The 15347-nt window shown below is 36.1% G+C and overlaps 1 protein-coding gene across 2 annotated transcripts in view; it reads right to left on the reverse strand.

The window, feature by feature from the left end:
• The window catches only part of DOCK4 (dedicator of cytokinesis 4), a gene marked incomplete at its 5' end in the record, with an annotated part of 227452 nt that overhangs the window by 57647 nt on the left and 154458 nt on the right, over positions 1-15347 (reverse strand). For both annotated transcript variants that reach the window (XM_082279720.1, XM_082279721.1), the window contains 3 exons: positions 1213-1311; positions 5310-5444; positions 7623-7750. In XM_082279720.1, coding sequence (XP_082135846.1) covers positions 1213-1311; positions 5310-5444; positions 7623-7750 — 362 coding nt within the window. The remainder of the gene's footprint in view (positions 1-1212; positions 1312-5309; positions 5445-7622; positions 7751-15347) is intronic.

Below are 15347 nucleotides of genomic sequence, written 5' to 3' on the forward strand. Positions count from 1 at the left end.
AAACCTCTAGGAATACCTGGGTCAGAACTCACACAAAAAGGGAGAAAATTTCCACTAAAAATGCCTCGGTTCCACAATATTTATGAAAATTTGCCTAAGGATAGCAACTATTCTAGGTGAAAACAGATGCTGTATTGCTCATATAAAAATTGTTCACTCTATACAACTCCTAGGTAGTGCTCTTGATTCATGATAACTTCTTAGCAGCGTTTTCTATCTGTCAAGCTCTAAATGACCACCTCACTCGAAGAAAAAGCACTCACAAATGGTATGCTCTCTTCAGCTCTAAGCAGCTATCAGGAATTTAAGTAAATCTGAAATTGCACCATGACTAGACTCCCCTTTTCAGGGCAGTATGTAAGTTTATCAAATGGCAATTAAGGAGTAACATCTAAAATATATTATCACATTAGGACATGATTACTGGCTGACTAATGTGCATTAATGATTACTCTAGATTTTTTGTGTGGATCAAGTTTGGTACTATATAAGTTTTCAGGGTCCAGCAGAGTGGAAATCTTGGTGCATATATTTATGCAGGAAATCGTAACTTGAAAAAAAAAAAAATTTAATCCTGTCCCTCCTCAAAAAAGGAATTAAAAATGTTGTATCTCCACAAACCCAGTAACTTAATTAATGAAACTGATAGAAGTCGGCTTAAAAGAGCTCCACAGATACTCTTTTCTATGATCTAAATGAGCAGACATTTTAAGTCTGACACATCCTCCTGCCAATGGATGTGCTGCACAGCTAAGAAAAATGAAGAGTTAGTTGATTATACATTTCTCAAGCTGCATGTTTGCTATTGCCATACATAATTTAATGAATGAAAAAATAAGCAAGTATAATAAGCCAAACGTAAAAATCCCCAACTGCCTGACAGGAAGAATCAAACAAGAGCAGTGTAACCTTACACTGGCACCATCTTTAAAACAGGTTTGGAGGCTAAATTCATGACTTCAAAGCAATTACATAGTTCCCTCCATCCATATTCTTTCTGCTGTCATTGTGGAAGCAGTAACAGCCTTGCCACACTGTAAGAGTGGACCTGAGTTCCCAAGAAAAGCTGTGCAATAGCTAGCTAATCTGTAAAACACATTGCATTTAAATACTGAAGTGATTCATCAAAGCACAGAGAGCTCTTAAAGGGAGATAAATCAAAAAGTGAAACAGAAAGGCCTAAACAAGTGGAAACAGAATTCTGTTACTCACCCTCAGATCTTCCTTTGTGTTGAAGCTATCAAGAAGCTGTTGATAATGTCTATCAGTCATTTGTCGCAAGAGTGACAACAAACAGGAGACAAATTCCCCCTGTTCAGATAAGCCAAGAGGAGAAATATTATAATGTTTTCTGCACTTGAGCTTAAACTGCTGTATTATAAGCACTTCAAAATAACTAACAAATGCAAGGGAAATTAATCTACAATTAGGCTTCACATTTTGTGAAAATATATTGATTGCACTTCCTTCCCATTTAAGGAAATATTTTTCCCTAAATGGAGTTTACTTTCTTAGAAAAATCTATTTTAAAACATTCCAGCAGGGCTAAACCAGTAAAATTTTGATTTGTGATTTGTTTTCCTTGTATCTGTTTTTAAACAAATTACTTAGATTGCTAAAATTACAACCTCTTTAGTCAACTCAGTTTTGAAACAAATATAAACAAACATATTTTGCAACAATTCTGGGAAGAATGCTATTGTTTTCCTTCAGGGAATAAATTAATGGAGTTAGCTGGGAATTTTTCAAAACATTTTGTCATTTCTAAAAACCAAGATTTTTCAAAAAGAAAACTCATTTGTAGGACTGAATAAACTTTGAAAATGTTTTGATCAGAAATTTCTTTGGGCTTACAAAATAATTTCTCATTGAAAGAGCAGAGAACTGCACTGGGTACCCTCCAGTGAGCAGTCAAACAACCAAGATGCTATAGGAAGCAACGGGTTCTCCCATTCACCCTCTCCTGTCTGCTTACTCACTTTTGGACTGGAAAGAAATACTGAATGATATCACTCAGGTCTGACTGCAGAATGGATGAGGACAGGAAAGTGTCAAAGGTCTGGTTTGCATCCCAGTGATGAAAATTCTGAAATCTTACAAGCTTGCTAAAAAATGGGAAATATATTTCTGGCCTGTACCAGGAATGAAGAATGAGACTGGGAGAACAGACAGGTGATAAAAGTACTTTAATTTGGGGTCTTTTATTAGTTCGCCAAGTCTAATTTTGGGAAGATTTCTCTCCATCTTTCACTAAAAACAGAAGATAAGATTAAAAAGAAGAAGTATGTTTTCACAGGAGTGGCTGTTCTGGATTTTACATTGGAAGGCCTAATTAAATTGTGATTATACCTGGTGCACTTGATCTTGTGTGAGGTGATGGCTTTCTCTGGCAACATGGTGATAAAATAATAATAAGATTCTACACTGAAGTAATGATTCTAAATTTATTACCTCCCTCTGTTTTACAGTGAACATAGCATTCATAGAAACACACAATCACAACCTCAAAACAATATCCTAAGGCTACAAAATCTCTTAATATTCATGGTCTGGGCATAAACAAAAAGGTTACAACTGCTGTCTTGTAAATATCTATATACTCAATTGCTAGCTTGACTGACAAAATTCCTTTCCTGCCTAGGTATTTTAAGCAGTCCTTTTTAGTCACCTTTCTTCTATGTTCCCACATTTCTTTCAACTTACATAGTAGTATACTAAAAATCACAACCTCTTACAGAGAGCTGTACTATTATACTTGACAGACAGATTAGAGTTATAAAAGTATCAACTTTGGATAATTGTTAACTGACTTCTAAATTTGAGGTTTTAATTTGAATGTAGGTAGCTATACGGGCTGGTTTTTAAAATAGCAATGCACATTGAGCTTCATTTGTTGAACTCAACATAAATATGTATGTTGTAGGATTTCTGCCAGTGTTGGCCACAGATTAACTTTCAAATCATGCACAAAAGCAAATTCCACACACATAACCTTGATAAAAAACATGTAGGGTCCATTTCCAGTGTCAAAATTCAAGCCAAGCAGTATACTAAAAACACTTATGCAGATTCCTTAAGTAAATTTTTTGTGTCTTATTTAAGGAGCACAATTATTAAAACACATGGAGCTTTCAATTAAATTGCAGTTCATTTAGGTTCTGAGGGACTGAACTTTCAAGATCTGAAATCAATTGAAGTTCACTTTAATTGGACTGCTCTCTGCCAACTCCTTATACAGGCAAATGCATTTTTTTCTTAAGGAAGTCCAAAGGTCTAATTCAGTGACAAACTAAAGCAGAAATTTCACCACTGCATTAAATTCCGTGTTTGTCAATGCAACATCTCTAACACTGACACCCTGAAGCCATGTCTTCTTCACGCTCAGTTTAAAGCGTCGCACCCTTGCAGGTTACCATCTAAAAGACTGCTCACTGAAAATTAATGGTATCCAGGTATCAAAGCTAACAGAGATGAAAGAAATGGCAGAGTCATGGCACTACAAAGCCCAGTGCTGCCTGACTTGATGCTGTTTCTTTGTGAAGAAAAACAGTGACACATGGGCCTAGGAGAACACACTGAGATGGGTTTGCGACTACTTCCACACGGAAGACTATGTCTTGTTCGAAACTATGACAGAATTTTATCTTTATTTATTTTAAGTGTGCTCCCATGGTACATCTGACAAAGAATTTTTTATGACACATGCAGTTTGAAATAATGGTAACATACTGGAACAGACTCTACTGCTGTACTCACATTGAGTACTTAATCTTACGTGCTCTACAAATAGTTCCAAGAATCTGGCTCCATGTGCTGCCAGAAGCCCATACTGCATGATATTTCTACATAAATGTATATAATTGCCTTATGCTGTACTGTGAGTCACTTCCACATTAAGTATTCTTTGGGAGCCTGCAGTGACAATAACACGGCTTTTCTGATGCATAAAAGAAAATTTTGTAACTTGAAAGCACTTTCAGAGTCTCATTTTTTGATGGTGCAAAAGAATTAGGCTGTCATGGTGTTTAATGAAAACTTAATCTGAAAGCAAGGGGTTATCTCATAAGAAACAAATAAGATCAGAGCTTTGCTACACTAGCAGTCTAACACTACCACCCTTTCTTCAGCTTAGATTTTCTTGTGGTGGCCTGATATGCCACACAGCACACATTTGTTGTTTTTTAATTTAAAGAAATAAACCCCCCAAACTCCTAGATGTATATTGCTGTGGAATTGCAGTGATTAAAGCAGGATGTTATCTCATTACAGAGCTTGGTCAGCTCCATAAAACACTCCATATACAGTTTGCTCTCTGCGGGTCTAAAGGAAAACAGAAAACAAGCAAATAAAACCCAACGACACTTTTTTTTCCCCCCGCAGTTATTAAATGCTTTTGAAATGTTTGATCACAGAGGAAATTCTGGTTTGAAAAGCAACCATCTATTCATTAACAAAAACTGTTACAGTGTAAATACTGGGAAATTAATTAATAAATCAAATGTATAATGAGATGGTAAATAACTCAGCATAGTATGTTTTTTGCACAAAATGCTAATCCCTCACATCTTATTGGGGTCACATCCCTGGCTATATTAGAAAGAATTTGCTCTTGAAAAGCAAAGTGAGTATCTTGCTGCAAACAAAGCAAAAGAACACTTCATTTTATTTGATCAATGCTCATCACCAACATTTCCGTACATGCATGAATTTCAACCTTCTAATTTCCGTGAGTTGTTATAGCAGGTTCACCAAAACATCATTGGCTAATCTTCTAAATCTGTCTTGTATGCTCAGCTTCATCTGCTCAGATGCTCAGCCCAGAGAACAACAAAAAGCCTCTCAAGTAATAAATCCAGATTAGTACAAGTTATCACAGGTTCTGCAGGCATCTTTAGAGTTCTTTCATCATGAAAAAATTTATGCACTTTAGGAACTGTTATTGACTGATACTCTTGTATTTTCAGGAATTCAAACTTAAATAGCATTTCAGAAAGCTACTATATTGCAAACAAAAGGAACATACTGGAACAATTTGTAACCTGAAAGTCTCAAAAGAAATGTTATTTCTTGAGCTTGTTTTTTTGCTTTGTTTTTTTTTTGTCACTATCTATAAATAAACCTATTGGAAAAAAAATTACTATTTCCACTAAAAATGAGTAGAATGCAAGAAAGGTTTTCATTGTCCTCGTCATTCTCTCTTTTATGCACAAACTCTTAACACTGTGAATTACAATATAAAGACAACATATTCACAAATCTAGTAGTCCAACCAGAGACAACTGTGACCTATTTCATTGCAAGAAACTTACAGTCACATCTTGAAACTGGAGGCGCATAGCAGAGCCTGATGGTTGTGGTCGGCTGGTGATCTCTAGTATGGTCCTTAATAGAATATCTAGCAGACTGTTTACAATCACATCAATTTCTTCCAGGACTGATTTTTCCTTAAATAATAAATAAAATATTTAAGATTTTATAAAAGAAATATGACCACAGGCATAATTCCTTTGATGTAGTTTTAGAAACAAATTACAGTTTCACTATGAATGCTACATTCAAGAAACAAGGATTGTTCTCTAACTCAGATATTGTTTAATTCTCTTCACTTTTTCCCAACAGTTTTCCATTAGCTACATCACAGAGGACAGTTACAGGGATGACTTTGAATATGTAAGTGTTCATCCCATTAGCATAGCTCTATTTTCAATTGACGTTTAGGAGAAACCAGTAAATAATATACAAATTTCAGGCAAAATTTCTATAGGTAACACCCATATATCTTCTGGGGAAATTGCCAAGAAAGGCTTAGACTCCAAAAAGCAGAATCCTGTCTTACACTTTGAAACTACTCCCAGAAACAAGCAGATGGTGCTCAACCTTCAGGACCTGCTTCATCAGTAAGGACCAGCTACACTGCATCCCAGCAGCTGAGTAGCACAAACAGATTAGTCATTTATGTAAGCCTGAGACTGCTTGTACACAACATCAGTTCAAAGGAATCAAAGTGTTCACTGCCAAAACAGACCATGAATACCTCAGTTACCAGCATGAAAACACTTGATAAAGTCAAGTTGTAGTTATTTCTCCTTTTTAATTCAGATCGAAATACGTTTTCCCTGCTTGAACACTGTTTTAAGTCTCAACTGCATCAGAAGCCACTATCTTAATCTGAGCAATTTTATCCATTATTTAACTTGACAGTTTTTCGCAAAAAGAAACACTTCATACTCAAACGCACACAACCAAGCTAAAACTCAACTGACAAACAAATAGATCAACTTTGCTGACATTGAGGTGTAGGAGGGCTTTCAGTTTTTTGTTTTGTTTAAATTTTGCTTCCTAGACATCCTAAAGCATATGATTTGTAACAAAATTCAAAATTCCTTTTTGGACTTAAGTTGAATCTACTGTCAGGCCACATTCTCTGTTATTTCATCTAGCATCAAAGAACTGTTAACTTGACTACTTATGAAAACAGATAGTACACAGTGTATTTAGGAACCATAGCCATCATGAGGACCCTTCTCTTTACTACTACAAACTATTTCTGGAATGACCAACAGCCTTAATTTTCAAAACTGCCTTACTGCAAATTCACTTGTTCCCTCAATCTCTAAATTATCTTGATTAAAATGGAAGGACTGAAATCCTGCACTGATGTACAAAAAACCGTGTCAAAGATAACAAGCTGTTAACAGTCTCAATTACTCAAAGACTACTAAAAATAGTAGCTGCATATCCTGAACATTCTGAGAGTTTTATGTAGATATCCGCTTGTAATTGTGTACATCTCTGGCTTGGTAACTCCAAATGGAAGATCTCCAGAAATTCAGACCAGACATGTAAGCTTTTCTCCAAACTCCAAAACCACAGCACTGCTTTAGTATTTATCACTTTATCTTGTGATGAGGTTTTACACTAATCCAGGAGCAGCTGGAATGAACATGTTACAGTGCCAAAGGTGCAAGCCACATACGTATCAAATAATTGATGGAGCAACTTGAATTGCTGATAGTGGTATGAACTGAAGAAGCACATAAAGGAGTTCTCACTAATGCATTACAAGGTAAAGTATATGGGCCTTGACATGCATGTATTGCACTAATTACAGGCAATGACTGGTTTTAATTTTCTTATATCTTGTTGTCTGTGATCACCTTCCCACTTGCAATACACCTGTCTAAGCGCGCTCTCATATGCAGCTTTCACAGATTAATTCACAAATTCAGACATCAGAAATCGGCCACAAAGTTTATCAACTAACAACCAAGTGCAACCCCCCTTGCAATACTCATATCCATCTCTTTACCTATATCAGCCCCTGTGTCCCCTAAGAATATACAGACCACAACAGAAAATGTCGCTAAAGGAAAGTAGACATTTCTTCCTTTCCAACACAACACTGAAGAAGTGTACAAGCTTGTCAGAACACTGTATGATACAATTAAAATACTCTTGCATGGAAAGAAAGGGGTCATTAAAAAATCAAAATGACATGTTTTTGCAGATTCATTACACAGAGAACTCTTTAAAATGCTCTTGGGCAAGGTCCAGCTTGTGTCATTAAATGTCATTGAGCCATATAAAGAAGTTCAAGTGGAAGTGACATGGTGTTTACTCACTGAGCTGTTCTTCTTGATGAGGCAAAATATGTTGCTAAGGATACGGGCACACATTATAAGGTCCTTCTGCTCTTGTAAATGCATATGGAGATGATGTAAAACTACTGGAAGAAGAATGCATCGAGAATCTGGAAAAAATTAAAGATTTCATGAGTAGGAGCTTCTCATAGAGTTATTTAATTTTAATACATATATAAAATGTGTCTTCAGTCCAAAACTATTTCTGATAAGCAGAAGTTTTTCCTTGCTTTAACCAACATTTTTGATAAGCAGAAGTTTTTACTTCACAATCATAAGCAAATGTTTGAAGAGTAAACAATACGCCGAAAGTCACTATGTTATATCATGGATGGAGAAAAACACCACTGTGTGGAATATACTACATGTAAAAGAAAATTTTAAGTATTTATTGAACTGTCACCCAAAAAAAGAAAGAAAAAGTAGAACAGAAATACTTGTATCCAAAACAATGAGAAATTATGCTCTAGTGTTCCTGCCATGTGACAGGATGCATTTATAAGCCAAAGTTACGACAGACCTCATCTGGAACTTATGTTATTCTACAAAGGAGTCCTACTTCCCAGACCAGCAGAAGTATTTTCAGATTTCTTTCAGAATTTTCACTTTTCCAGATTCCTCATTCCTACTGAGTATGAGCAACTTAGACTGTTGGTGTCTACATAAAATAATTTGCCTTTCCACTGTTTCATTTCCTAAACACAGCTCTTTAGTGCTATTTTCAGTCCTGAATTTTCTGAAAATTATGCAAGAACATCATTAACATGCTACTTATATCTGCTTCTTTTTATTACAATTAAAGACTATATTAAATGGGAAGAACCCTATTACTTACACTTGTGATAACACTTTAAACACCTATTAACAAAGGTAAATGGGAAGGATTTTACCTGTTTTCATTTTGTTGTTGTTTTAAAATCTTTTCCATAATTGAGAAATTATATTCTCATAGAAATGTACTGGAATAATTTCCATTAAAATTTTAATGATTATAAGCTGCATTACAGAAATATATTCATCTACTCAGTTCCTTTGGTCATTAATGCAATTATATCCTAAAAATTGATTTGTCTAGCTGGAAAATAACTCCTTTAAAATCATTTTGCCAACCAGGTATTGTTTGTGGATTACGCTTTCTACAAACACCTTCTGTCTCCCTCAATTATTTCCTCTATTTTTTCCCATGAGGGAGAAGAAGATATATTTAGTCCGAGATTTTATTTGTTTAATGTTTCTTCCGCTCACTGAAATATAGCGCTAATCTTGTTATGCTTTAGTATTCCCTTGTTTTCACTGTCTAGTCATCTGCATAACAAGACAATCACATGGACAAGCTGATTTGTACACACTATTTAAGTATATTCTTATTTTTGAAAGAACAGCTTGCCTGCTCTTTTTAAATGGATTTTTCATCCTTATTATTTATTCAAGTGTTCCTCTGTATCTTCCTACTAAAGAAAATAATAAACAAAGACTGTATGGCAGTAGGCAAAAGACCATCAATCAATCGAAATCCAGTGGTACAGAAACCCAACACTGGGCAATAAACAGCCTCTCTCCAGTGGCTGGCTTATTTCTGGAAGTGCCTCAGTAGGTTTTCATCATGACTGGCCTGAGAGCTCCTATCTGTCTGTAGCATCACAAATGGGGGGAATTTTCTCAATGTAAACAAGGCAGCATTTTCTTTTTCTCTGCATCAGAACCAGAAGCTCAGCCAAGCGTTGTCCCAGGTATTCTGAGACGTCAATTGTGCACAGCTGCCACTGACCTGTCCACTGTAAGACTTCTAGGGTCAAAAGGAAAACAGGCAGGGAAATAGCGACAGTGCAGACCTGTGGTTAGCCAAGTGCCACCTTTTGATCCCCACTGCTAAATATCCGTATTGAGTCCTGCTGGATGAAGAAACAGAGCTAATGCCTTCAGCTGAAGCAATAAAGCAGGACTTTCATATTTGTAGAAAAAAGACTTAACCCCTAGATTACAGAGGATGGCTCCTTTTCCCTGCTTTCTGCTAGGCCTTATATGTATTGAATTCCTGACTATCTGGCAATCCATCATCAAGAGACAAGATGAAGGGTTCACTGTGTAAACCAGCCTGTGAGTCTGTGGTTGGGGTACTTTCCTGGCAGGCAGGCAACAGAAAGCTCAATCCTATCCCTACTCAACTCCACAACTATCACAGAGCAGTAAGAGTAGCACTTTCACACATTTTGTGTATGGGCCTTATTGTTTGGGCCACGGGTCCCCTCTTGCAGCTACAACTCAAATCCCTCAGTCCAGAAGGTAAGAAGAAAGAGGAGCAGCCCTGTACCAAGGTGTTTCTTCCACATTAACTCTAGATAGCTTCCTGATGAGCCCACACAGCAGTTGGTACCTTACCTAAGGTGCCCTCTACTCTGTGCACTGCTTACACACAAGTGCAGCATCATGAACTCCATTTTGAAGACCAAAAATCTGCATGTAGGAACACCTGACTTGTAAATAGCCAACTCTTACACATGATGCGGCCTGAGGCATCTCAGACAAAACCGAGCATCCTCATTCAACTGTTTCAAGTATCCTATTTTTGCAAAAGCTTCATGAAATGATCAGAAGCTCAGATATACCAGACCAAACGGATTAGCAAAAAGTATCTTACAATGACTTGCAGCCATACATGGGAGGCAATAGTGCCAGTTACTGAAACAACCATCACAAATAACACAATTTTAGATGTATTCCTCATAAGCCCAGAATCTAAATACCCTTCTGTCTTGATTTGTTTAGGTGGAGAGATGTAGTGGTATTACAGAAGAGGCATGCTGGCTCATTCACCTCTGATGCAAACCAAGGAGTAGGCGAGAAAGTTTGGAAAATATTTGTCTCAGATTACTCTTTTTCTTACTATTTGTCAGCTGCAATGTCAGCCATTGGATATAGAAAAAATAATGAGCACAAGGAATAGTGAAATAATCAGAACTCTGAGCCATCAGTCACTGTCCTAATTTTTCTTCTACGCAGAAAGTCAAATTAGCTGACTGTTTAAAATGCTAATACTTGCCCTTCACAAATATTATACAGAAAGACAAGAAAAAAAAAATCACGACACAGAGCTTTTCAAGTATGTGCTTGGCATAATTAGAAAGAGGGCTATCTTAGACTCTGGGCATTCCTTGTGACTTTCCTATGCAACATTAACATTTAATACACAGCACATCTTTCCTCCTTGATTTCCATACAGTCGTAAAGCATCTGCAGAGACATACTTTCTTTAGTCCAGTATATTTTAAAGATTACTTTCAGAAAGATGATATTCATTTCAATTACTATATCTGAACAGATGGTCAAAGCTTCAGCCTGCTTGGAAAAACTGAACCTTTTAAACAAATAAACAGCATTCCCCTTGAACAGTAAGAAACATGGAAGTTGCTCTTGATTTTGGTAGTTTCATTTGACCTATTCAATTTATGTACCCTCATTTGGATGAAATACTGGACTTAAGGATGGCAGGAGAAGAAAATGCTTAAGCCAAAAAAGCAGCTACCACTGCAATTCCAAACCCAAACATATATGCCTGTTCCGTGGCTGCATGGACATGCCACTGTTCTCAGAACAGTTAGTAGGGAAACTAGCTCAAAATTTGTAGAGAGGAACCATTTTCAGTTGAAAGAAAAGAATTGCCAGTAGTGCAGAAGGAAAACACAGGCATGGCTCAGAAAGTCCTCCAGTGGCCTGAAATAAGGCATTGATCAAAAGCATAATTTGCAAAGACAGAATTTTTGTATGCAATGTGCATCTATCCATACCCCCACAGGTGTGTGTAGAAGCACATACCAAACAATGCCAAAGAATAGTACACCGCTGTGGAAGGCAAATTAAACAACACTAACGAATCTGAAAAAGACTATGGAGTTCTTGAAAATAATGCTATGGATCAATGTATAAAACCATTATGTTTTGAAAAGATCTACTCTTTTTTCGAACCTGTGTTAATATGTAAAGATTAATGCATTTTAAGTAAACTGAATTCAGGATTTGTATCAACATTTTCAATAGTGATAGGCTTTTTGCATTTTTATAGCAATCAATTAGCTTGCAGTGATTACCGAGATATCTTACAAGTCTCATTAATGAGAAGGTTTGAGTCTTTTGAAAAACAATGGAATAAGAGGGAAATCATAATACCTAGCTTCTAGAATTAAGCCTCCTTATCAGTTGATGGTATCATTTCCTGAACTTGCTAATTAATTTTTTTCATTCCCATAGGAAGTCTAAGATATCACAACATATTTTACACAAGGCACTTCAAAGATACTCAATTATTCTTACTGACTGTGTCAGGTATTTTTCTCTGAATGACTACTGAAACAAAGTTTCCAACATGTACATTCTCCTGTAATATATAGAATGCAATTCTTAGATGAACTCATTCACAAAGACAGAATGAGGGACGCAGGCAATCTCAGAAAGAAAACAAATAGATAATTATCATGTCTCTAATCCATTACCTGTGTGATTCAGTGCAATTAAGGAAAAAATAATAAGAAAAGGAATAAATTACACGTAAAATAATCACATTAAAATTAATATATGAAATCAAGCATCATCTTGGAATTTTTCCTAGCTTCATAATATAACTGATGTATCTATATAGTGTAAATAGTCATAGAATTAAACCTCTCCTCTATTTGCCTTGAACAGTTTGTCTCACTAAAAGGAAGAGTCCTATGCAACTACCATTGCATAGAAGTCCAAATCCAATAATTTGGGAAAACACAAAGTTCCTTGCCATGTAACAACAATTTTCATATGGTAAAGAGCTGCAGCACAGCTTATGAATTAGCTAAGATACAGGCTTTATCAATATGAGGTTTTCTTTTTTGTAGGATTTTACCTACTAAGACAATGTCTCTACTGCTAACTGACATGTTGTATCAGTGATGATTCCAAGAAAACTCATCCTTTTTGGAGGACAAAACCTAGACTTTCCACTCACACACCTCACATTTTCACAGCTATTGGATTTGCACAGCTATTGAATTAGCTCGAAGTAGTGCCCTTAGATTAAAAAACAGTTGGTGTTCTGCCAATTCCTGTTTAACCATGTCAAGAAGGACATGGTTCAAGATGTGTTTCTCTGTTATTGGCCCTAACTCTTGCCAGCAAAACAGATTTAACTCTTCCTCAAAGGAAGCTATAATAATATTTAACGCAAAGAAGAAAGAAAACAGGCATTCTAGACTACTGATGTATGGGAAATAACAAAGTTAGACGTTCTTCTGGTTACAGGCATATGTAGAACATCAGTTTGGACATTCTACAAGTATCAAGGGGGATGAGTCCAAAGACCAAAATACCCAGGAGGCTGGAAGAAAGGCCAAGAGGAAAGAAATACTGATGAACTTTATTGGCAGGAAAATTGTCATCTGTTTTTTTTAGACAGCCAGTGAAGTGTACAACAAAGATGCAGAGATAAATATAGAAAAATAAAAGTAAAGTAAGACCTTAATACCCACTAACTTCTCACAAGAACTAGACATAACTGCTATTGACACCTTTTAACAACCCTGTCTGTAGCTGTTACTTATAGGAAAAGCTGAAGTTTAAAATTGTTGAAATAAGAAAGGGTTCAAAGTAAACTATACCAAAACCAAAATATACCAGCTCCATTTCAAACATCCTATCTACACGTGATCAGTAAATACAATATATAACTTGCATTCTCTAGAGAGGCAGGCAGAGATCACACACAACAAACACATCTGAAATTGTACTGAACATGTGTGCATGGGCACCTTAAATCAACCCATGCTTGCCTGTTGTTTCTGTTTTCAACAGATTCAAATATATCTCTGAATTTTAGTGAAAGAGTAGCTTTAGTGTCAGGTTGTTTCTGCAGCTGTGGGAGCTAATGCATTAGTTGTTCAGGCCCTTGCAGCAGAAAATGTGTAAAACTCCCATGGCTCTACTTCAAAACTACTCTCACTTGTTTTGAAGTAAGCTCCAGATAACAGAAAATGTAATCTAAGAAGTATCCTCCTCATTTTCAGATGTTTAAATAAATAGTTATTTCCTCTGTTCCTGCTACTTCCAGCGCATTAGCTAGCACTGTGGTTTGCAGCATTCATTATCTTCATCTGGGAGACAGAAATCAATTCTTTTCACAGCAGCAAACTTCAACTTCCCTTTAAGAGGTACAGTTTACTCTACACATTAACATAATATAGTGCAATATTTATTTTTCCCAAGCGGATTTTAATAGGAATTCCTTCTAGGCATGGGGTGAGGGAAAGTCTACTTATATTTTTGTATTTTAAAGAGATGAAGCATTGATGGCAAAGAGGCAAGATGCTGATCTCCACAAGACCCTTTAACTTAATGATGACCAAAATTATACTGTACAAGTGTTTGTCTGAGCTTTCTATCATGGACACTGGGAGCTTTTATTACTGTCTGATATTTTTCACATCTGCTTCCCCATGGTCTAAGAAATTTGTATTTTATATGTGTGCAACCCACACTCCTTGTAAACTTTGACATGTACTTTTCATTGCTTTTAAAGCCAAACCAACTTCTTAATAATGAAAATGGAATTGAATAAAAACCTGATTTTTTTACAAAAGAAAGCAGACATTAAAAAGTTGTCATACAATTGAAAGTAGATCTACAGTTCCAAAAAAGTCTCCAGGAGTCCCTTTCATGCATTAAGTAATGCTAATTAAGTTCATATATTTAGATTGCCTGGTTAGACTGACCCAACTGAGATAATGGGAGGAAAATAGCAATGATGCTACCTGGTCCCTAAGTAGTCTGGAAAATGAAAAACATAAGTGAGACCATCCTTAATATTGCTCCATGAATATGTCATCATCTAGCCAGAGATTGAAGGTCTGATCAATCAGCTGTAGGGAGAACTAACTGACCCTTCTGGAGGGGACGCTGGAGGGGCTCCCAAGGAAAAGGGTAAGCTGTTTTTTCAGCCAGAATGAAGCCAGTCGGCCAGGATGCAGTACTTCTTACCTATTTCTTTCAGCTCATATTTATAAAGTAGGATCACTGAAAGCTTTTTTAAAAAAATATGTTTAAAGAACTCTTCCCTTTTTTTGCAGTATCCCAAAGTATTTATGCATATCATGGTGGTTTTTGCAGAGCTTTCATCATTGCAATGTGTTTACCTTGAATGCTTTAAATGGTAAAAGTTACTGTTCCTACTAAACTCCATCAGCCAATACCCAAGTAGCTCTCAGGCCTATTGGTGGGTAAATAAAGACTTATTAGAATTCCTTAAATATCTTTATTTTAATTATTTTATTTCAAAATTACTTCATCTCAAATTTAATACTTGGTTACTTCCATGAGTTTCACTTAGAATAGAAACCAAGAATGCTGGGCTCACCACCGTTGAGCAGTATTTTCTCCAGCACAGCAAATAACTATGCTGTTATATACTTTATGCACCAGGCATCACTCACATTTGTGTAGCATTTTTATGCTACATTAAGAAATGGAGGATCCAAAGTGCTGAACTAGCAAGAGTTACAAAAACAAGAGTTAACAGATAAGTGAGTCTGTTTGCTGAACTGCCCCTAAAGAAGAAGAAAAAAGGAGAAAAATAGTTTTAGCAGTTTTTTCCTTGTAATTACTTAAAAAGTATAAGGCAAACTTCCTTAACCCACATATTGCCAGTAGATCAAAAAAACCCTATATTTTAAGAGTCTTTGCCTCTGA

This window comes from Coloeus monedula (assembly GCF_965178545.1).
Source record: "Coloeus monedula genome assembly, chromosome: 4".
In the NCBI taxonomy this organism is placed as follows: domain Eukaryota; kingdom Metazoa; phylum Chordata; class Aves; order Passeriformes; family Corvidae; genus Coloeus; species Coloeus monedula.